We start from the raw sequence: 23389 nt of genomic DNA on the forward strand, positions 1-23389 counted from the left end.
TTAACAGTGAAATGTGTGATTTCAAATTGAGGTATTTTCTAGCTACAGAGGAATGGCAGCGGAGACGATGAGTGCACCCAGCTGGGGTTTTTTTTTGAGCTGCCAGATTGCCTGACTGACTTCTCTCGCTCTCGCCGGCACTGAAGGCAGAGCGGAGCAGCGGCAGGGGTGTTTGGCTCCTAGCATCAGTCACAACGCATCACGCAGGAGCCGGCCCACAGCGGGTCGAGGGGCCTTCTCATGTGGGGCATGTCAGACACACCCACAGATCTGTCCCAGCAGGAAGGATTTCTAGACGGGGTAAACAAATGAAGCATCTCAAAGAGAGGACGGTTTCTTAAGTGGAGGGGTGGTGGATGTGAAGGTTTAAATTACAGAAACTATAAAGAAAACGGATATGTTTGCAAGTTACAGTTGGTGGCTTGGGGGAATTTTTGGGAAGCAAGCTTCTTTTCAGACTTTCTGCCGGCAGGGGCACCGTGAGGTCAGGTCATGTAAAGTAGTTCGTCTTTGTTGAGTTTTAAACAGGTCTCCAGGCAAACTCTCCTGCCCAGAGCTGCTAATAGTGCTGCTCTGCTGTCAGAGCAACTTTTTGATGGTAACCACAGTGGAATATGAAAATGCAGGCAAGGGAGTGTGAGACCCCCAGTCTGTTAGTGAGTGTGTGTCCTGCTTTTTCTTTCTTACTTAGGGCTCTTTGTAATTGCATATTTGCAACAAACTGCACAACATGCTCTGTTATGTGTGCAAGGTCAGTCAAGGTGTGTCCAGGCATACGTGGACAGCCTGTTTTCACTCCCAACTCGTCAAATACTGCCACTTTGTCAATAATGCCAATGTCAGATATCAATGCAACGAGATACCTTTTGCAGTGGTATGATACGCACCGTGTGGCAGCAGATTTTGACAGGCAACAACACAACTCGTCAAATAGCAACACATATGACACTCAAGGTATCCTTCTGCATCTGCCCCTCATGTTCTGGCATGCAGCCACCACTGTGATGTCAACACAAGCACGTGGTGGGGTGATGCTGCACGAGGTTATGTTGCACGTGGCAACCAATGCCCGGACATCAAAAAACGCACATGCTGGCTTGGATGGTTAAGATTAGGAGAGGGAGGCACATAGTGAAGAAAAACCCCAATCACATTCAGATGGGAAGCAATGAAAGTCAGACGTTTGTTGGACTCATCCACTGCGCCTCCCACTTGCTCTATAAGGCAAGGAGGCACATTAGCTTACACTGCGACTGGTTCTGTCCAGCGGCGTATCATGTGGCCGCACTGTCAAAGCAACAGTATTTGACAGGTTTGGAATGAGAATAGGCTGATGCCAGCGCTTTATCAGTGGATGTCTGCGTCAGAAACCGACACACAAAGTCAACCTTCGTGTCAGTCGTAGGTGGGCAGGAGGTGGAGTTATGAATCCTAGGATAGTGAAGATAAGGCCTGCCAAACTCTGCGTAACTCCTCTGATCGGCTTACCCTGACATTCTTAACCTAACCCAAACCAGTCCCACTCCTCTTGCCCAACCATAACCAATCCAACCAACGAAGGCAACCAGTTTTAGTCAGTCATATGGTCATTCCTATGCTATCCTAGGATTTCCAAATTTGCAGGTAGGAGGAGTGGATGGGTCAAAAAAACTCTGGGCTTTCACCCGGGAGCCCACTGTTTGTTTCCTGAGTGAATCTGAAAGTCAGTGGAGTTATTTTAATAAAAACGTAGTGTGCCAGTATGTGGCATGCCATAGAAATGACATATATCACATAATATACATCATCATTGATACAAGTAACTGCTTTGCTCATTTTAGGGCGAGCTATGGTGTTTTTTCTAAATATAACTACGTGCTCTTGTTGCCTAAACTTAAACCTAACAAAAACTTTACATTTCCTGTGAAAACAGAGGTGCACTCTTGAAAGGATCAACACATACGAGAAGTGTAAAATGACCTGTCATCAGGGAACATCCAAAACTGCCACAGAAAGGTAGCTAGCGTGTCACATTGTGACATGTAGGTCCACTGCCAAGCTGGCAGTATTGAACAAGCTGAGATCACGGTGGTTTGGGAGAAGTTGAATATAAATGCGTGTGGTTTGGCGATTTATCTTCATCATCTCAGCCAGTTTCATTCTTGGGCTCATCCTTTTTAAGCAGTGGTGCCGATCACACTGGGACATGATGAAAATGACTCACCACTCAAATGGAGAGAAGAGAAGAGTGCAAATCAGCTTTTCCAATTAGGGAAATTGTATTTTCTGTAAGCTACAGACTCACAAAACACAAAAACACAGAACCATGCATGTGTTGCCAAAGGTAGATAATGCATGTTTTTGAGTTGTAGTTATATTTGTGGAGGTATTTAATGTCTGGCTGATTATTTTTCCATGATGCTTTGCTTTATTCTGCAACACAATGATCTACACTAACTATTCTGTGCAGGTACTGCTTGATTCCTGAATCATCCCTCTGAGATTTAACCAAAGCAATCACACAGTCAGAGTGGTACAGTAATTGCAGTTTATTGCCATTAAAAATTGCATTTTAAAAATCAGGGGATACTTTTTGCTTTGTGCTCAGTGTGCTTTTCCCTCTAGTCATTATAATAATACTAATGAATGTGATTCTGGGTACCTTTTATGTAACCCAAGGACACTTTAAACACAGAAAACAAGCAAAACTGTGTTAATGAAAAATCTTGGCTGAAAAGGTCTTAATGTAAAACAGAGATGAACTCTTGCATTGCAGATTGAGGTCATTTGTGTGGTTGTATCACAGCAACCTGTTGTTGTTTGTTTGTGCTTTTTTCAAGGTAACAAAAGTGGATCTCTGTGCAGTTTGACATGGCTCTTCTCAAGCTGCAGATACACAGATGCAGACTGTCCTGCTGCATTCAGGTGGTTTTAGGGAGATAGCAGATAACAGAAAGAATTACTCATAACGCAGCCTGTTTTAACCACAATCAAGCTGTAATCACTTTACAGTTGTATTTTTGATGTTGCACCTCACTGCCCACTCTTTTCACCATACTTGCTGTGCAGGGCGCAAAAATACTAAACCTGAGGGCAAAATGCATTTCAAGGTCAAAACCAACCCAAATGCCAGAATAAATGTTGGCTTTGTCCTGGTTGGATTATGAGACAATTGGCTCCTGGGCACAGATATGCAAACAGCCCCACCTGCTCTCTTACACTGGAGCAAGGCACAGACTTTGTGGTGGTTTTGCCTCTTTTTGTTGCTGTTTTGCCTCTCTTTGCAGCCGTTATTTGTGGTTTTGAGTCTCTTTAAGATAATTGTGTGTCTTTTTTTAGTCATTTTGTGTATCTTCCTGGTTGTTAATTTGAGGAACATTTTGCTGATGAAAGCCAGGGGGGCCTGGGTCTTTGCCTGGCAGGCCTGTTCAGAAATCCATCCATGGGCAACATAGTTTTCTGCAAACCTCAAATGTTTAGCACTTGTATGTTATTATGAAATTGAGACATTAAAACTTTCCATTTTTTTCCAAGTCTCAACAACTCTTCAGTTAACTCGTGGTTGATTATAGGCAGTAAAAAGAATTGTTTAAGGTAGAAAAAGATTATGTTTTGGCTCAAAATACCCAGTTCTGGTGCCACAATCGTTGCTGGAAATGTGTTGCTACAAAGTAACTGGCCTTGTTTGTTGGACAGTGGTCTGCCTATAAGTCTCACACCCTCCACCATTTGCGCCACCTCCCAGTGGCAAAGTCAGCTCATTAATAAGAACTTAGTCACAGAACTGATCAGACAAATGGTGATATGATTCCTATGAAATGTTCAAATGTAACACAGCTGTGTTTTGCAGAAATGTACAATCCCAACATTTGTCTCTGTGCTTCTTCCACTGCTTTTTGCACCACGATGAAAAGCTCAAGTACACATCCACATGACGTATTGTTGTTGAGACAGGAACTCAGCCTTCTTTTGTGTATACATCCCTCATTTAATTTGAAGGCATACTAATCAAGCATACATGCATGTTCAGTGCACTGTGGCATACCTCTGTATGTAACAATATGTGTTCTTTTCAGTAATCATGTTAGCCACATTATGAATAATTCATGATCCATCACTGCCAGTAACTATTACTCCCTTCTCTCCATCTTGTGTGCATATAGAATATTATTGGATAATTTAAAAAAGAGGAATAGTGGTTGATTCAATATTCTCATTTCATAAAGCCCTGAAAATGAGAGCAAAGACACATTGAAGAGAAGAGGGAAAAAATATCCAAGGTGGATGGAATGTGTTTGTGATGATAAGCCAGGATGGATTATTTTCTTGCCACTCTGACAGCCCAGATAATGCAATTTATTTAGGACGAATGGAGACGCCACAAGTGCCGCTCTTGTAACAATAGACCCTCAATTTCTTCGTCAGTCTCGCCGTGCAGGCCCGCCGAATCAGGCTATATTGAATTGCTGGCATGTTGCTCCTCCCCGGTCCTCTCCTCTCCTGATTCAGTGTGACGCTCAGTTCAGGAGGTGCTCACTAAGAGCGCATCGGCTGCTTTCTGCTGTCTCAGGCTTCTGGCACTGTAGCTAATTGCAAGTGTCATGCTTTTTCATAGTTTGTGTGTGTATGTGCATGCTTGTCTGTGTGTGTATGTGTTTGCTTGTGCAGAGAGGAGGAAAACATTTAATGCAGTTGAAAAGAGGTGAAGCTGAAACCAGAAAGGACTCTGTATCCAAATAGAATCTGAAACTGCCTCTGTGAATTTTGTTTTTTGTATGTGGAAGTATATTCTAACTTAAAGTATTAATAGACTGCAGAGGTGGGACCAAGCCAAAGTTTTGCAAGTCCCAAGGAAGTCTCAAGTTTTTGCAATCAAGTTCAAATTTTAAGTTTGAGGTCAAGACACGCAAGTCCAGATTCCTAAACTTTGAGCTTGATGTTCTTAACAAGTCATAATGCGCTGTGCGACAAACAACAGAGTAATGTAAAAAAATACAAAAATCATTAATGCTTTCGAATTTGTTTTGTTTTTAAAAAAAAGTTGTTGCGTCTCTTTAACTTTCATTCTGCAAAACTATAGTTCATCAAATGGCCAGTTAAGGATGGCTCCACTTTAAAATTACCAACTTTACAGCAGAACTGAACAAGTTTACTGCCTCAAACAAAAAACAATTTAAGTCTCTGTAACTAGGGTATGTATGACAACTGTACGGGGGTTGTAATTTTTTTTTAAACTCATCCATTTATATTTTTATTAAGCCTAAAGACAGTTAAAATCTTTTTTCCTTGCATAGCCATAGTCCTCTTTTTTGCTGCATAAACCTGTGGGGTTGGTTTATACCTACAGATATGACTGTAAACTGATAATGGCACCCTTTAAATAAATAATTACTTGGAACAGTTGAATATATTGGCAATGTAATCTTAGTCATTTGAGTAATCCAGTGTTGATTGCAGCTTTCAGCATGCTCAGTAATTATTAATGCTGTACTGTAATGGCTTACATGAAATGTTTACAGATTGCAGCCGAGATCCAGTGTTGTTTTCAGCCCTTTCACCCCAGACATACACTCTCACACACGTACACAAAGGTGCGTATGTGCGGCCAGACGCAGGGCACCGCATGTGGTCAGACAGACAGAAATAGCTGCTCCCTCCCCTGCAGCGCTCATCAATCCTAGTTTGTCAGAGGCTGCTCTACCCAGGCTCGGTACAGTAATCACATCGCTACACCTGCTCTATTCACAACCTTCCCTCCAATATGTGAACGAGCTCCCAAAGGATGCAAGGTAGTGTCTGCAGCCTTTCAAGTGGTCAAGCTGGGTTCAAGCCCAGATTCGGCAAGTATCTAAGTTGTCAGTTGTCCTTGAGCGCTGACTTCCTGCCAACAGGGGAACGCTCAGCAGCAGAACGGGTGCTCAGATCTCCCTGTGGTGGGAGATCAATAGAGTGCACATTATTATTCTTTACAGCCGCCGACTTTATATCATATGTGACCCCTTGGATTAATAGTGAAGTCGTTTTATGGTCTTTACACCCGACACACCCAGATTGATTTTATCACTGCATATACTGTACAGCCCTTTTACAATGTGTGCTTTTTGGTTAAACATAATAAAATCTTGAGCTTGAGCCCCAAAAAATAGACTTAGTCATAATTCTCAGTGTCAGTAATGTAGGACCAAAATCCTTCTACCAAAATCTTACTGTGACTGTTGTTACAATCATCATTCACAAACCAGCCAATCAGGACATGAATTGATGCAGAAAACTCTCGCTTTAGCATGTTGCTATTGCTAAAAAATAGAAACCCACAAAATGTTAAAAAGAAATACAACTGTATACCTCTTGAATTCAAGTTTCGCATGGAAAACAGCAAAAAAACCCAGGTTATCAGCCATAGACCACATTGCTATTTTATACGTTGTTGCCCGTATGGGCCCAGAATTTCACAATCAGTGCATCCCTAGTGCTGCTGATTTTGAGTGACAGTTGGTGCAGTGGGTTAAAAGGAAGAGGTGGAAGCTTGGGAGTCGAGGCGCGCTGACCCTCCCCGTTGTGTGCATGACCTCATGGACTGTACGGCTGAGGAGTTTGCTGTAATACCCCTCGCCGCAGACTGTCAGCCTCTGCACACATTAGAACTGTCGGACTCTGCAGACTGACATCATCAGCACAAACCACAACAGCTCCACCAACACGTAAATGCAACCTCTATCTCTTTCTCCGTCTCTTCTTCTCTCCTCTGCCACCTCCTTGCCCTCCCTCTCCGCCCTCATGTAGCTCACCTCTGTAAATCAATCACTTTGAAGTAATCTGAGACTGGACTGGGGTCTGCATCTTTGTGCTAGAGAGAGGTGTTATCTATACTTCAGCAGAAATGGGTTTCATATTTCCCCCGGTGTGTATTCAGCTTGCCGTGGCAGTAATTGTAGCTCATCTGCAGTGAGTGACTGCCTGTCTGGGGACACGTTGATACATGGATCATATTCTTACCTGTGAGTCTGTCCGCCTCCGTCCATCCTGTCAAGGGAGAGATGGAAACTTGGAGTCACTCGAGTCATACAGACGACTTAGAGAACAGTGACTGTCATTGCAGCGGAGACGTTGCTAAAAAAGAAGTCAAACAAGTAAAGGAAAATGTGCACCTGGGTTTGGGTGCACTGGTAGCCGAATGGTTAAGAAGTATTCCACATAACCCTAACATCCTTGGCTTGATATCGCCATTTGTTGCATATCATATCGCTCTCACTCTCCCCTCATATTCTGTTTGTCTCTATACTATCAGCTATCGTATGAGGTTTAATATTCCAAAAACTAATCATAAAATACAACAGATTAGTTCCTTTAGACAAAGAGAGGTTTTTTTTTCACCCAAGCTTTCCGTCATTGTAGTTTATGTAACAACTATGTGATTCAACTTTGACCTGTTGTACTTGCTGTTGTTTTGAACACACAGTGTAATAAATGATTCAGCGGTTGCTATAATCGATCTTGGACTATACTGAAGTAACATCTCTGTGTTTTCAGATTTCAGCAGGTACATAAATGATACATGTGAGATACTATGAGCTAGTGCAGCGCCTGGTCAAAGTGTGGCTGGTCAGAATGCTTGGCCTTCAGTTTTGCTGCTTACAGCTCTCTCGAGAACCGCTTATCAAAACAACTTCAAACTCAAGAGAGCTGCGATGACTAATTGATTAGTTCTCAACTATTAAATTCATTGCCAACTAATGTAATAATCGATCAGTTTGAGTGATTTCTTAAATAGGGTTCCCACGGTCATAAAAGTCCTTGAAAAGTTTAGAAATAGAAAAACTGTTTTATAGGCCTGGAAATACTTTGGAATTAACAGAGTATTTTTTCAAATAGTTTTAATTATATATTATTTCAGCTGTTGTTTCAAATATGTACCTAAAAATCCTAAAACATGTCTAACCTTGCATAAAACATGTTCCATTTGTTATTAAATATAATTTAAAGTGCGAGCAATGTGCTGATCCACAAATGCCCAGGAAGTGCGTGTTTAACTATGTAAGGTTTTCTAACAACAAATATAATACATGACTCAAAAAAAGAGGCAGATCCCAGACGCACTGGACGGAGGTTCTGCACTTTTGATGTTTTGGTGCAGAGAGAAATAGTGGCTCGCTGTGGCAATCGCTGATACCTAAAATGTTTAAGTTTTCTACTATGTAACATTTCCAGGCTCTTTTTCTTCATGTGCTGTTGAATATACTGTCGTGAAATACGTAGAGAGAACTGTACACGGCATGCTGTTTGGCAGTGTGACATTTAATAGGGGTCCCCTTTCAATCCGCTTCACAGAGTGGACATAACACACTGCTAGTAAATATGTCCTGTAGATCTGAAGAGCTTGCACTCGACGCTGCACCTCCTGTGTCCTGAGCAGTGCACCTGCCATGATTTGCATGCATGCGTGCATCATTTGGTTGGATCATCTCACACAAAAATGTTATATCCTCAATGAAGTCACAGCTTGGCTATAAGTAAGTAATAGCAATAGCATTCTGAAAGTAACATGGCTAACGTGATGTTTGAGTTTGCTACAGTGTCACATCTCTGGGCTGTCTCTCTTCATCTGGTCTTGAATGAAATGTAGCAAGCAACAGGGAGCGAGCTGTACCCAGCATGCCATGTGACGTTGTAACACTTAGGTCCACTCTTAATACACTACACAGCGTGCACCTCTGGCGGAAGTGTCCCACAGATCTGAAGAGCTCGCACTCAACACTACACTGCTGTGGGTCATCAGTAATGCACCTGCCAAGTATGAGGTGGATCAAATGAACGGCTGTCGAGGAAATTGAAGGACAGACGGACAAAAAGACAGACAGAGACTGCTTCCATTTTGCTTATCTGCCAAAAATTCTTCATTTAGGCTGGCTCTAAATGTGCTGTTGAAACCGTCCGAGATGCAATTCAGCATTGACAGAGCCACTTACACTGATGCATTATGCATGCCTTTTTTTGCTCTGTATCATCACTAAACGCATAAAACACATGTTCACTGTAGCCATCATGCCACTGACAATATGAATATTTCACAGTACATCACAGTGATGATGACAACGACTGCATTTAAGCCCATACTTTGCAGTTTAGCGCAGCGGCCCATATGGCTCTAACTGCTCTGTGCGCCTCAGTACCTTTTAGGGATGTACTGTTGCATTAAATTTTAACGGGGCAGCTCTTGCTGGGCCCAGGTGATGGCTTATCACGCTCATAGAGGGGGAACACTTGAACAGGCCAAGGCATGATCTCTGTCTCAGCAAAGCTATTACAAGGTTCAGTGAGTCCAAGCACAGCAACGCGGTGGGCGATAAGCAGGTGTATATACAGTAAATGTAAGTGCGTGTGTGTGCAGTTTTGCTCCGAGTGTGGGTGTGTGTCGCACGTTTATTCCTGCAGAGTTCAGTGTTTCTGTCAGCACAACCTTTTCTGCAGGATTCCATTATGTCGAATTTGCTAACCACTCAGCTTCGGACTTCATGGGATGCAAGACATTTCCCTTATCGCAGTCCCCCTTTGTGGTCCGTTCTAAATCCAGGGTGTGTGTGTGTGTGTGTGTGTGTGTGTGTGTGTGTGATGACATCGGGGGGTAGCTTCCCAAATGTGCTACAAGGCTAAGATAATCTCCCTCCTGAGAGGCTTAGGGAAAACTTAAGATGACCCAATGGAGCAGTAAAATGTCACACAGGAGAACATATTTTAAGAAATTCTGCAGAGGATTGAAGAGATGTAGCAGAATCTGTTTAATGTCGGGGAAGAAGACTTCACATTTTGTGTTTTATTAGTAAGACTGCAAAGCTCAGACCCGAAAGATGACCTCATGCAAGGATATATGTACTCTATATACTCTTTAAGATAGAATACAGAAAACATGTACGATGTATTTAAACATCAAAAAAGTCAACTTCTAAAGATTTAAGTCTGTATTTAGTGCGAAACATGTAGTTGGTAGCTAAAACAATCAATACTGAGCTTTGGACACTTCTTGAATACAACCTGGTGTAAATACAATATCATATTGTCTGCCTAAGAGAGTTCAAGACTTCCCAAGAAAGGGAGGTCACACTAAATACTTTCAATTTTAGTCTGTTTACGTTTTATTTTGAAATGTCTGCCTTTTTAATCTTTTGAAACCTGGATTGTCACCAATTTTTTGTGCTGCGTTAGGATGCTTTTTACAAGCATTTAAACCTTTGAAAAATCAGCAGCAACTTGGCATGAAAGGTTAGGCAAATTATAAATTTTTTTTTAAAAAAGTGACAAGAAAATGACCTTGGCTAAAAAAGAGAGATAGAGAAGGAAAATGATCAGACTTGCTTTAGACTTTTATGTTTTCTTTTTTTAAATTTCAGGTAATTTTCTTGTAACTTTGTACTTCTTTTTTTGCTAATTTTTTGGGTCATTTCTTGTTAAATTGCTCATTGCCTTCTTTCCATGTTTTTTAAAGAAAAGTCAATTTGCTCAGGATTTAAAGAGTTAGCGAGACTATTTTATACATATTTTCTGGTTGTATTTTAGAAAAGAGACTACTGAAAAATCCATATGTATTATCATTTTAATATTACTAAAATAACAGAGTTTAATAATATGCTTTCTTTCTTTATGTCTGCATATCTGCATGTCTATTTCATAAATTTTAGCACTACACAGACACTTTTTCTTTTCTTTTTCTCAGACTTCAGCGTCCTCTCTTTCTCCTTTCCTCTCTGTCTTTTGCACAGAAAAAGAAAGACACACAGTAGGAATAGAAGACGCGACCTATTTTAAGACCAGTGTGTAATTAATCATAAGCAAGCAGCAAGCATTAAGAGAGGAGGAAATGTATGATAGCTCCCTCTGTGACTCTCTGTCCCTCCCTAGCTGACATTTTTTCTCAACTTGTGCTTCTCTACACTAAATTTTAATTTGTATCCTTCCCTCTTTTCCCAAGACCGGGGTCTCTCTCTCCTTCCTCCTACCCTCTCACCCTCTCATGCCGTTTTTAATCTGTTTTTCACTCACATATTAATTTTCTTAGTTTCACATCTTTGCACACACATACACACAAACGGCTAAATGTCATCCAGCACCCCAGTGTTAATGTTTAAACACCAAACCAATCACATTTCATTTAAGTTACCTTTTACATGTCAAGATTCCATGTGTGTTCATGCATTCATGCAGAACAGTTATTTGGACCAAGCTGTTCCCGGAGTCACACAATCCTTAAGTGCTGCTTCATTTCTGCATACTGTACATGTGATGTCAGCAGTCAGGCTGCAGGCTACTGTTTGTGGACAGATGGTAAAGAACACAGTCTCATTTGTGTGTAATAAGTCGTTACTAATTGTCTGCAGATTGGATCAATGTCCTATTCTGTTGCAGCTCAGCTCTCCTTCTGCATTACCACAGCCATCATTTATCAGTGCTGGTGGATGGTAGCTGAGGAAAAGTCCGTTTCATCTCATCATTAAGGCAATTTCGCTGGAATTGGTCAAATTATGTCAATAAATGGTTTCTTTTGAGGAGAAAATGGACCAATAGTAATAGCCTTATAGCGGTGTGAAGGCATTAAATGCATGCATGCCGGAGCACATGAAAAAGCACAGTTGTTATGCTCTAATTTTTGCTATCAGTTGGTGATGGCATCCACTTAAATCCTAAGGAGCTTATTGATGATTTCTTAAGATATGTCGCTCATTTTTCACGATGGCAATGTGCAGTTTTAGCAACACAAGCCCCTCTATGGTGTGATTGACTGGAGAATGGTCATGAGAAGTTTGGCCTTACAGCTACTGAAGGCTTCCTCACTAAGGCGACTTGATGACCTGGCCCTCGGCTGTCAGTTACACTGCGTGCAACACTGCCTGTTCCACTGCAGCAGATACATGTCCGCCCGGGCTGCGACTCAAAGTGGAGAGACGTTTTGTGAAGCTGAGATTTAATACCGCAACAGTATGCAGAGATACTCGCATGTCAGAGTTATCTTTGGCAGTACAAGTGTGACTCAGGCAGATTAATGCATAAAGGGGGTTGAAAAGCATACTGGGAAGTTTTGAGATGTTGCCAACTTCGGTATAAGGATTTAAAAACTCTTGCCTCTGATCTTTACCTCTGCATATCTGACATTTGGTTTTGATGTGACCAGACTGAACTTTGGTGTTTATTTTGGGGTAATTTGTTATTAGGGTACATAATTCGTTGACACCTGTGGCTTTTAACATTTAGCAGGTGCCTTGCACAGGACCTGGAAGGCAGAAAAATGGAAAACTTGATTTTCAAAGTGCACTGTGTCACTGTAGTGCATGCAGAAGGATCGTGTTTGACTTGCCACCATTTGGCCAGTGTTATGCCCCTCTCATTATACTTCTTCACTGTCCTCCTCCACCAAATGAGGGGGAGTGACAGCACATTATTCATCAACACGCACTGTCCACAGTGCAGTGACACAGAGCTGGCTGAAAATCGGTAAAGTTTATCTATAAGTGCTAATTACATGTAGGTATTAGTGGACTAATATCTTGATTTTATCATCATTCACTGCTGTTTTTTAATAATATATTTATTGCTTAAGTAGTTGAGCATCATGATTAAAATTAACACAATCTTGTTGTTTTTAGCCAATTACCAATTTTCACATTCATGGTCCTTAGAAGACACATTCTATGACTTTGGTGATCCCAAAACCTTTTCTCTAAAAACACTAGCTGGTCTTTTTCTTTTTTTTGCTTATTGCATAAAATATCTCAACATCTACATAATGGATCAACAAAATGTTGTACAGACTTTTATGTACCCCAGAGGGCAAATCCTAAAGACTGTTGTGATTTCCTGATTCTTCTTTTAGCTCCACCATTGAGTCGACTTTTGAGGCTTTAATTTAAACGTCTCCTCATTTTTAACAAGCTTGTTTTAGAATTTAATCTTAAATCTATAACAACTGTACATAATCAATATCGAGGCTATTTCTGATTTAGAGCCAACGATTATGTTACTCTGCTAAACAAAGCTAGTTACCTTTTAGTTTAACAAATTTAACTTTCTCTACATCATGTTTGACTTCAGATTTAGCTGATGTCCAATTTATAGTATGATATATTGTACCTTCTGCTTGTAGACACACAACACACACACACACACACACACACACACACACACACACACACACACACGTACACATTGAAACTCCATACAATGTCACCTGAAGGTGGCATTGTATGGAGTTTATGTCACAAAGACATTGAATTTCACAGTGGATTAGAGAAACTGGCCACCTGGAATTGAAGGTACGGTGAGCGTTTTTGTAGAAAAGTGAAACCACCTTGAAAAGCCTATTTTCCAAAATTGTAGCATTCGATATTTTTGATTTGTCACCCACAGTGCGCGTAGGCCAAGTTTGAGTCAAAATAGCTTTTCATAATACATAACCTAATTTACCCGCTGCAGACAGCAACAGTGAAAGTAGATTCAGGTTCATGCTGATAATCTCCTACTTTAAGCTATTTTCCCTCATGAAAACACACTGATATTGGTGACATGCTTTTCCCCGTCTCTGCTTGATGTAACGACAGAAAGGAGTGGAAAGTTAAGCTGTGAATATGTGGTAACAGCAATCCAATAATTTGAGCATGCAGTCATAGTCAGCAATGAGAAGCAACAATAGAGGACACACTGGGTATTTTCTGTGTTGTTGGGAGCAGGTTAATATCTTGATTTATCATAATTTACAGCGTTGGGTAATAAATCGGTCAATCACTTTATTTGACACATGAAATTATATAAAATTCAGTTTTAATGAAATGTGTGAATCCTACAGTTTGGGCATCAAATGACTGTAATAGTGAGTATATGGACGGGCAGTCTGATGCAGTGTCTTCATTAGGATCCTTGTGGCCTGAGGGAAGAAGCTCTACGTGAGCCTCTCAGTGCCGGCCTGGTGTAACCGTACCTTCCTCCCGACCTCAGCAGGGAGCATAGGCTGCTATCCACGTGGTTGGAATCTTTAATGTCTCTCCTGGCCTTATTCTTGTAGCACTTGGTGTAAAAATCCTTTAGGCAGCAGCACACAGAGTATGGTCAGCCGAACGAACCACTCTTTGCAGGGCCTTACAGTCCTGTTTGATGCTGCTACTTGGAAACAGGAGCTAATGAAGTTATAAGCTACTCTTCTTTGGAAGCTGTAACGTCAGAGAGGGGGTCCAGGGCATGAGGGGAGTAACACAAAAATGAACCCAGGAAATGAAAGAATCAAAGCGAAGTGTGTATAAAGTATATGAACCAAAAATTAATATTTTAATATCTATAAAACAAGGTTTAAGGAATCAACTATTTACCATAAAAAGAAGAAAGCGTAACTGATTTAATGACACAACAAATGGTTTTGTGAAGAAAAGAATATTATACAAAGTAACTAACAAAAAACCTTTAATACATACTGGAGCGAGACTTACCGAAACCCATACATCACAACCCAAGTTTGGACTACAATTACAATGCACAGCCTAGAAGCTGCCAACTGTCCCACCGGTACTTTCTGCTCATCTCTTTGGGTCTTCTAACTGGTGACTCTTAACGGTCCTTAATCTGCAAGTAAGCATCCATAGGGAGGGGGAGGGTGGACCTACGGAGAGACACTAGCTTCTTTTCAGAATTAGACTCAGAAATACAATAATATTGATTGATTTATTGATTACACAGAGATCTCAAAAAAGGTTTGCAGCAAAGTCCCTGCTTTATACCTCCCCTGCACTTTTACACAGAGCCAAAGGACGACGGCAACATGCCGCTCCAGTGTGTGATTATACACTGCAACGCGGCATCCCACAATCAAAAGAGGCATGACAGGCATGGTGTTTAAAAAACAAGTGTCCCCCTGTAATGTGACATATAATATATCCGTCGGCAGCAAACATGTCAGTCACAATCATTTACCTTCTCTGTTATATGGCGGCTGATCTCGTCCTCTGCTCGGAGGTTAAAGAGCTCCCAGAGCTCATTATTTTTCACTTGAAGATTGCTAAACCTGTCCTTAGGAGAAATTAGGAGCAAAAGAATAAATCAGCAGGAGTTTTTTTTTTTTCGTGTGCTTATAGGTTTCTCAGAGATTTCTCAACTCTGAGAACAGATACAATACAGAGTTGAGACTTGTTCAAGTTTTCTTTTGGATCTTACTGTTATCTGAAGAGCTGATTATTGCAGACAAATAAAGATTACTGCAGAGAGAGAGAGAGAAAAAGAACATTTTGAGATCTTAAATTAGGATCAGGCTGAGACAAGAGGAAGGCTGTTTTTCAGGAGCTGAATTTAAGTATGAGAAAATGATAAACATCTCTTATTGATGTTAAATTGAGCTCAGTTATGTCTGGGAGAAATAGGCTGGACTAAAAGGAGATTGTATTTAGAATTTCCCTTTCCTCTGGATGCTAACATAGTTTTAGTGGTACTGCTTGTAGCATTGCTGCTTCCTGACACTGATCATTTATCATTGATTTACTACAAGAATATATATCTCATAATATATATCTCATGATGTATTTCTGCTGTTGGATGGTTGCAGTGTGAGACATTATTGACTCTGTGCTGACTCACTCAAACTCAAACTAAAGGTCTCAGTGTGTTACATGTACACTGGTATTATCCACCGATGGAAGGACGGATGGTTCGATAATGACTCACACAGCCCCTTTCATTCACCTATTTTCTTTATTTCCTCTCCTCCATTACCTGACTTTTTTTGACATAACCAGGCACACACATTGACCATATCCTGTGTGTTTTCATTTTTTTATGTTCCATGTCATTCACTGCTCAGCACTTTTTTTACCATCTCTATGAGTATATAATTAACCTTTAAGCAATGTATGTTTTCAAATCACGTACAGTGTTGTTTTTTTTCTCTCTGCTGTTGATTTAAGAAACGAGCCTGTCTCTAATGGTTTTTCTCATTCAGCGAATCACTTTTATGTATTTTCAAAGGCAGCCTTTCCATCATCTCCTTTGCCCCGTGTATCAACAGCAGCCTCTCTGCAGCGGGGGAAGTCTATCACCCCGTTTCACCGGAAATTGAACACACACTCACGTTACTGTATATCTCACCGACATGCAATGAGTCAGGGTCTGAAAAACATCAAAAAATCACACACATATGCCTGCCCACATATGCATAAACACACTGACACATACAAATAACAGTTTTTCCAGACTTTCAGGGGAGCTGCATTATGTGTTCTGCACAGCATCTCTCTGCTCATACATCATTATGTGAGTCTGGCTGTTATAATGGAGAAGATGCAGTGTATTAGATGGCCTGACAGATTGTGTCAGGGGCTGCAGTCCTATCAGGATTGGATAATAAAAAGACACTTAGTCTCACCAGTTCCCCACAGTCCTTCTTTGCACACAGAATAAAAAAATCCTGACGCCCGCTCTGCGCTTTAACCGTCCTTGTCAAATTCTTCTCCTCCCTGCGTCCCATCCTAAAATATAAGAGCAATAATTACGACCTAATCTCCTCAATCTCCGTCATTCACCCACCAAAATGTTTCCCATGAAGCAGCATAGAGTTATAGCCCCGCAACGTAAAATGTGTTTATTACCTCCTCTGCAACGCAATAATGTGCCATAAAAATAGGTGCCCGCGCCAGTATGCATGACCGGGCGATGATCAGCTAATTTATGAGGACCTTGGCTCATCAGTAGGACCTGGGATGAGAGACAGGAGAACGATAGGAGGGGGTCGACTCAGCACATTGTCCTTCGCCTGGCGAGCATCAGTCATGATAAACAGGGGCACGACAGACACAACAACAGCCAATCCGTCACCTTGCAGAAAGTCACAGAGATCGGGTCGAGTCTACGTATCGTCTGCCCACTCGACTCTTTCTCTGTCTGTGTCAGAGAGGAGCGAGAGGATGGGCTCAGCCAGGATAATGACAGTAGCATTATGCTGGCTCACTGCCTGTTATAGTTTGTCAACATTCGAGGCACTTTCGTAATGCTCTTTCTCTGTAGAAAATGAATTATAAATCCACATCTGTCTCTGTCTGTCTTTACAGTGGAGAACAACCCATGCCAGACCAACCCCTGTCTCCACGGAGGGAGCTGCCTGCAGGAAGGTGATGGCTATAGCTGCTACTGTCCTCAGGGCTTCTCTGGAGAGAGCTGCGAGATCGGTGAGTCACTGCCCGGTCGGGGCTGAGCGGGGAGACCTCAGAGGTCAGCAGCTGCAGGCAGATGCTGTGTCACTGTGGCATACGGGAAAGAGAGACAGGCATATGTTGGCATAACATTTACCAGATGTACTCCACTGTGCAGGGAGTACAGGAGGAAAACACAGATGAGTTTCCCAAAGTGGGGTTTGTTTCCAAACAGGATTCACAAAATGCACGCAAAGGAAGGGGGGGCTGTCCTGTCAGGTCCGGTAGTTTTGGATCAGGATCCCTGAGTGAAAGTGAACAGGGAATATCCATATTCTGCAGGTCAGCCAGTTGTGACAGAGGTTTGCTAAATGTGCTACAGGCACTCAGATGTGTGTGTATAATCGTGTGTTTTTTTAGCTTGTACTTGGCAGCTCATCTCTCCTCTCAGCTGTGTGGTGGGAGAATGTGGCTGTCAGAAAATGATTGTATTTGTGTGTGTGTGTGTAACAGAGAGAGAGAGGGAGAGAAAGAGACATGCATGGACATATGAGCCACAGAGGAGCCCTGATCAGGATCAGTGAGGGATGGAGCAGCTGATTAAAGTGTTGAGGGAAAACAGGGAAATAAAGACAAGAAGAAATAGATGTGGCTTTGGCAGAAAATATCAAAGCAGACTTGTAGACGTTCAGCAACACGAACCTCATTCAGTTAGAGTGAGCTGTAACACATCACAGTTGGTCCAAAGTTTAAGTCGATGGCGTTCAGTCTGGCACATTGATTCTGGGTCCGGGCCAAAGGACCCTGGGTTGAACCGTAGTAAATATTAGATTGAATTCAGAGGCAGCACTCTTTTTGTGGTGTAATGTTGGCAATTAAAACTCTAGTCTTACATTTATGGCTTTCAAGGCTTTTCTTGCTTCTTGCCTTTTCTCCAAAGCTTGTTTTGAGCACTGAGCTCCACTTGCTGTGTCTATTAAGGCCTTGGAGTAAATCAAAGGCCAGTCCTGATTTTATGATCAAATAGTTTATTTGAGTAAAAGTACTGTGAAGCTTAAGTTAAAAGAGTCATCAGACAGATGTTAGGGATACACTGATTTATCTGCTGAACATTGGTATCGGCCATTAATCGCCTTGTTGGCTATCATTGGTATCTATCAGCAAATAAGATAGCATTCACTGATGGCTGTGTCTGATATTTTTCTGTTTTTTTCTGTTTTGTGCCAGCGAGAAAGCAGGGCTAAAGGCCAAAAACTTATATTAGTGAGCAGGTATAAGAAAAATACAATGACTGTTTTGCAAATGGGCTCTGAGATCTCAATGCTGTGTGACGAGATGACGAGTACCCATCGGCCAAGAAAAATAGTAAATGTGTTTGTTACGAACAGACCTTTCTTGGAACAAAAGGACCCAGTAAACTCACTATCTGCACATCCTATTGTTTCATTGATACGGCTATGTTGTGAAAATCAGTGATGAAAGGGCCAGAGGAGAGCTAGTTAATATTAGCTGTAGGCAGCTGGTGGCCGCAACTACAGCTGACAGTGGTTGCATTGAGTTACGTTATGGTGCGTTCAAGTTCGATTCAATAAAAATCTGTATTAAATGATGGTAAATCATAACACTCTCATGCGTTCCAATGTAATCTTATTAAAGTTTTTTGGTGTAAAAGCTTGAATGAATACAGTTGTTTGAAAAAGAAATGTGTTGATGTTTCCCAGCTATTTACGTTAGAGAGGGAATTATGAGATATTATATAAGGTAAAAAGGCTGCAACAAAATATCAGCATCGGCTATCGGCCACATTATTGTTATTTTTAACATCAGTATCAGCCCAGAATTTCACAATCATTGCATCCATAACAGACACACCATCAGAATTTATTTTCCTGGACTTCCTGAATTAGAAACAAGCGCCAAGCACCTTAAACCTCCTGCTAATCCGACTTCTCCAACTCCGCATGTTCAATATTCATGCATACAAATACAATAGCTAAGGTTTAAAGGGTCGTGACTTATGGAAAAAGGTCATAGATCAGAGGTCAGAGGTTATGTAAGGCATATTGTCTTGGGTCTGATTATCAATAACCTTTAGTTCTTATACCCAGAAGTACATATTATGCAGCGTTTAGGTGTGCCTGTGCATAAACACCATTGGAAATCAATCAACAATCTTGCGTTGGATCAATAATTTGTGACAAATGCATGTTAACTGCCTGAATTAAACACACATGCAGTTTGTAATGATATGCTGCAGTCAATTTGATTTGTTATTAAATGAGACAAAACTTAATGTTTTTTTATTTGTAGAAACAATTCAAATAAATTATGACATCTTAGCCTAAATGTCGGGAGGAAAGCACATTCATTAAATATTTCCTTTTTTACTGATTACTTCTGCGTGTCTGTCCTTCGGCTTTCTTCTCCCAGGAGTGTTTAATTGCCTTTCCTAGTGTTACCAAAGTGTTGTGATGTTGATTATGTTGCCAAACAGCTGCATATCTGATGTTTTTGATATTAATTACGGCCAAAGGCAAAAAGGTTAATTGCCTATTACAGCAAATGCTTGACCACAATTTTACCAACTTAACACATTGCTGTTGTGGAGGAATTAGGCTGTAAGGGAAGTGGGCTTTAATTTTTGTGTTGCAGTTCACATCCGCAGCTTGTGTCCTTCAGTTCATCATTCATGGTTAACCAACTCACTGAAGGTCGTTCGCTCTCTCTTTTGGTTTCAAACCAGTTTAGATACATCCACCACAGCCCCATTATAGCCTATTGAGAAACATATAAACCAATATCTCCTGCTCTGCTTCTGCTCTCGACCTGAAATGATTATTTAGGCAAAATGAGGCACCACAGCTGCAACGCACCTTAGAGGCTGTCTCTAGGACTTGGCTTGTAGCTGCAATTATTTGGGAAGAAGCGTTTTTGAGAGCTGCATTATTGATGGCCTGTGTTTCCACTGTGGGTCTGTAGTTAATATTTATGAGTTTAGGGAAGAGAGAGGAGCCACGGCCATCTCAGTGGTAGCACTCCAGCTCCACTAGATCCTCATCTTTAGAAAGTCCTTCACTTTATCTAAATTCCCGACTTAATCTAAATTGATTCAGAGCTCTCAGTAAAGACACGCAGACTATAATGTGTAGCACGCTTATTAAACATCTAAGCGTAGGTTATTGTTTTCGATTGATCAGCAGGACTGTTTGGTTAAGTCTGCATCCTGCAGCAGTATAAGTGATTAATGAGCCACAACACAGCCTGTCAGTTTGATGGCCATGTGTTGAGATACAATAATGAATTATATTCTTCTTCCCCACAGCTGGAATGAACATTTGTTCACAGATATGAGAGAATAAAATATGGCCCAAAACAGAGATGTAAACAAAGTGCACCTCTGCGCTGGAGGTTTCTACTCTTCCTCTGATTATGTCGAGATAAAATAGCAGAATATTTCAGGCCTAACGTCTGCAATGCTTCTTGTGGTTTACGCAAAAAAGCAGGTGAGCAGTGATGTGTCTTTCTGTCTTGCTGCTCTGGCAACATTAGGTGGGTTTTCCACATATATTTGTGCAAAACTTAAGTGATATTTTTGAAATGTTGATGAAACGCAATTGCAAGATGACTGCGTTTACATTGAGTAATGTTATTCGACCTCTACTCTGCCGTGATGGTGATGGATGTTCAAAACATTAGCAGGCTTATTTCTGTTGCAGCCATCACACTAGCTTTCATTATTTCCAATCAGATGCTACTTGTTGTGTTAAGCAAGCAATAATGGAAGGCAAGCCCCCTATATGTTGGAGTAGTTACGTATGTAGGATTTCTGGGAGGTGATAATCCTCGATTTCACAGTGGAATTGTGGATTCAAAATGTCTGGATGATCCGGTCAACTTTTGAAGAGTTACGCGATGAATAACAGCTCTTGAAGCACCTGCTGATCTTGGTCTCCTCTTCCGTCGACACATACCACACCATGTTCTTTAGAACGTCTTGTGACTCTTTGTTATACATCATGTCAGCTGTAAAAGCGATGAAAGTCTTTCCATCGCCGTTTTGCAAAATATGGCTTTTCAAATTGCCTGAAATACCACCTCATGCAAGTGTAAACACTTTTTTTTCGAAATGAACCTGTTTCCTTCAGGCGTATTTTATATTCACAATTTCAACAGTGGAAAAAAAAGCACATCTGCACACTCAAATCTGTGTAAAAATCATGTCTCAGTCAGAGACCTTCGTCAAGGCAAGCTTTTTATTTTCTGGTCCCTGACCGAAAGCTTGTGAAAGCTTGATTTTTGCACGCATTTGAACCGGCAGATGTGCTTTTTTCACTGTTGATAACAATTCAACTCCAGCACCTTAGTCTAAATCTAAATACCAGGTCAGTGGTGTTTTTTCCGGATTTAAAATTAACAATTGCAACCAGCCTACTGTCTCCAGCAGTGCGCAGACCTCGTTTGTGCCTTGCTATTTTTGTCTTGTACTTGAGCATTTTTCCTCTTCTGCTACTTTCAACATCATCGTTGATGTTACTGCACAGTTTGGGTATGTCATGTAATTCCTGTGTGGGTGTCCAGAGCCAGTAACAAAGACTGGAGATAAATCAAGACGGTGACATAGTCAAAAGTATCACTGATAACATTTCCGTACAGTCAGCAAAAATAATTTTAGCTTGGTTTATTTATTTATTTGAGCACAATAATATAAATGAAGCTGATATGGACCCTTGACAGTATTGTTCTCTAAAGTTCTTTATACCCACTCATTTCCCTTAGTAACCTTATATAACGAGGTTAAAAAGTACATTTCAGTTTGTTGAGATTTAAGAGCCCAGAAATAGATTGATGAGGTCGCTAGCATTGAGTGAGTTGTTTTAAAGGTTCATCTGCGTCCTTGTTTTACATTTATATTGTGTCCGTTTTGTTTTCCTCTGCAGATCTCGAAGATGAAATCTCATTCTTGTTGACAGCAGCAGCTATTTCTGTTTAGTTCAAATGTGGTTTGTTGTAGAGGAAACGCATTAACCTGTCTCAGTCTATTGCTGAAGACGGGTCAGCAAATCACTGTAATTCTAAGTGGGGCAGGAGTTAGGGAAATCATTTCTGCTCGACTGCTGTTTGTTCTTCAGAAAGACCTCAATCAGCCCATCAGTCAGCCAGGAGAAAGGAAGAGAGCAGGCAGGTAAATCATTTCAAGCAGCTGCGAGCATTTTGTATGCATCTGGATTAACCGACAAATAGAGTCAAAAAAGCTATGTTTTCTACGCGGCTTTTCACGACAGAATCACAATCTCTTGCTGCTGAAGTGTGATTTTTGGATTTTGAATACAGAATGTCTTGAGGGGGTCAAAACGGTAAATGATCCTCTTAAAAGGAGGAAATTACTCTGATCGCACTATTCCCTCATCCTGTCTTTCGACCCCTGTCCCTCTTCCTCTCCATCCATCTTTCTCATGGCCCTGTGTGGATTCCCCTCCTCCATTTTCTCCATCGTTTGCATGTTAAATTACAGGACATAACTGTACCTGAGCGGCAGACTCACTCATCTTTCTCAGCCTTTATCAGCCATTTCTGCTTTATACCTCCTCATCTCCTCAAGCAAATCAGTCAGAAACAACTACTGGAGTGCAGGTGGAGAAACACACCTACACTGAAAAACCTGCAGCAGCATTCAGTCAGATTCACAGGTGTTTTTGAAGAGCTCCCAGGTCAATTTCAGCAAAATAAATTGAATAGCAACATCCTCTATCAGTGCACACAGCAATGTCCTCGAGTTGGTTTTCTGCTCGACAGGAGGCACACCTGATGCATTTTTTCATTATTATTATTATTATTGCACCTCCCAAAACTCTCCGCCCTCATTTCCAATCATGGTGATTAGATCTGAGTTTTCTCTCCCACTTCCTCCCTCACTCTCTCCCCGTACATTTTTATCAAATGTGACTTTTCCTTTCCTTACATTTATTCCTCTGACTCCGTCTTCCACTCTTTTACACTGTAAAACCTGACAAGTTCACAAAATAAATTAAATACAGATAAATTTCAAGTAAACATAGCATTTAGATATGAAGTAGGACTCTCTGCATTAAGGCGTTAATCATGATGCAATCAAGGTCCATAATTAAAATCGCATTAATTGCCGGCCGACATTACTGTCTTTAGAGGGTGAACTAGACTACTTTAAGAGGTTTAAGAGTGATGATACTGGCATCTTATAAAACTAGAAGACCTGAGGAATAGCATGTCAAGCTAGCTTCTGAGTA

At 41.1% G+C, this 23389-nt stretch overlaps 1 protein-coding gene across 1 annotated transcript in view; it reads left to right on the forward strand.

The window, feature by feature from the left end:
• The window catches only part of ncanb (neurocan b), a 226318-nt gene that overhangs the window by 144888 nt on the left and 58041 nt on the right, over positions 1-23389 (forward strand). Inside the window, exon 13 of the mRNA XM_042483584.1 lies at positions 17046-17162. Coding sequence (XP_042339518.1) covers positions 17046-17162 — 117 coding nt within the window. The remainder of the gene's footprint in view (positions 1-17045; positions 17163-23389) is intronic.

The sequence above is a fragment of the Plectropomus leopardus genome, chromosome 3 (genome assembly GCF_008729295.1).
Source record: "Plectropomus leopardus isolate mb chromosome 3, YSFRI_Pleo_2.0, whole genome shotgun sequence".
NCBI lineage: Eukaryota > Metazoa > Chordata > Actinopteri > Perciformes > Serranidae > Plectropomus > Plectropomus leopardus.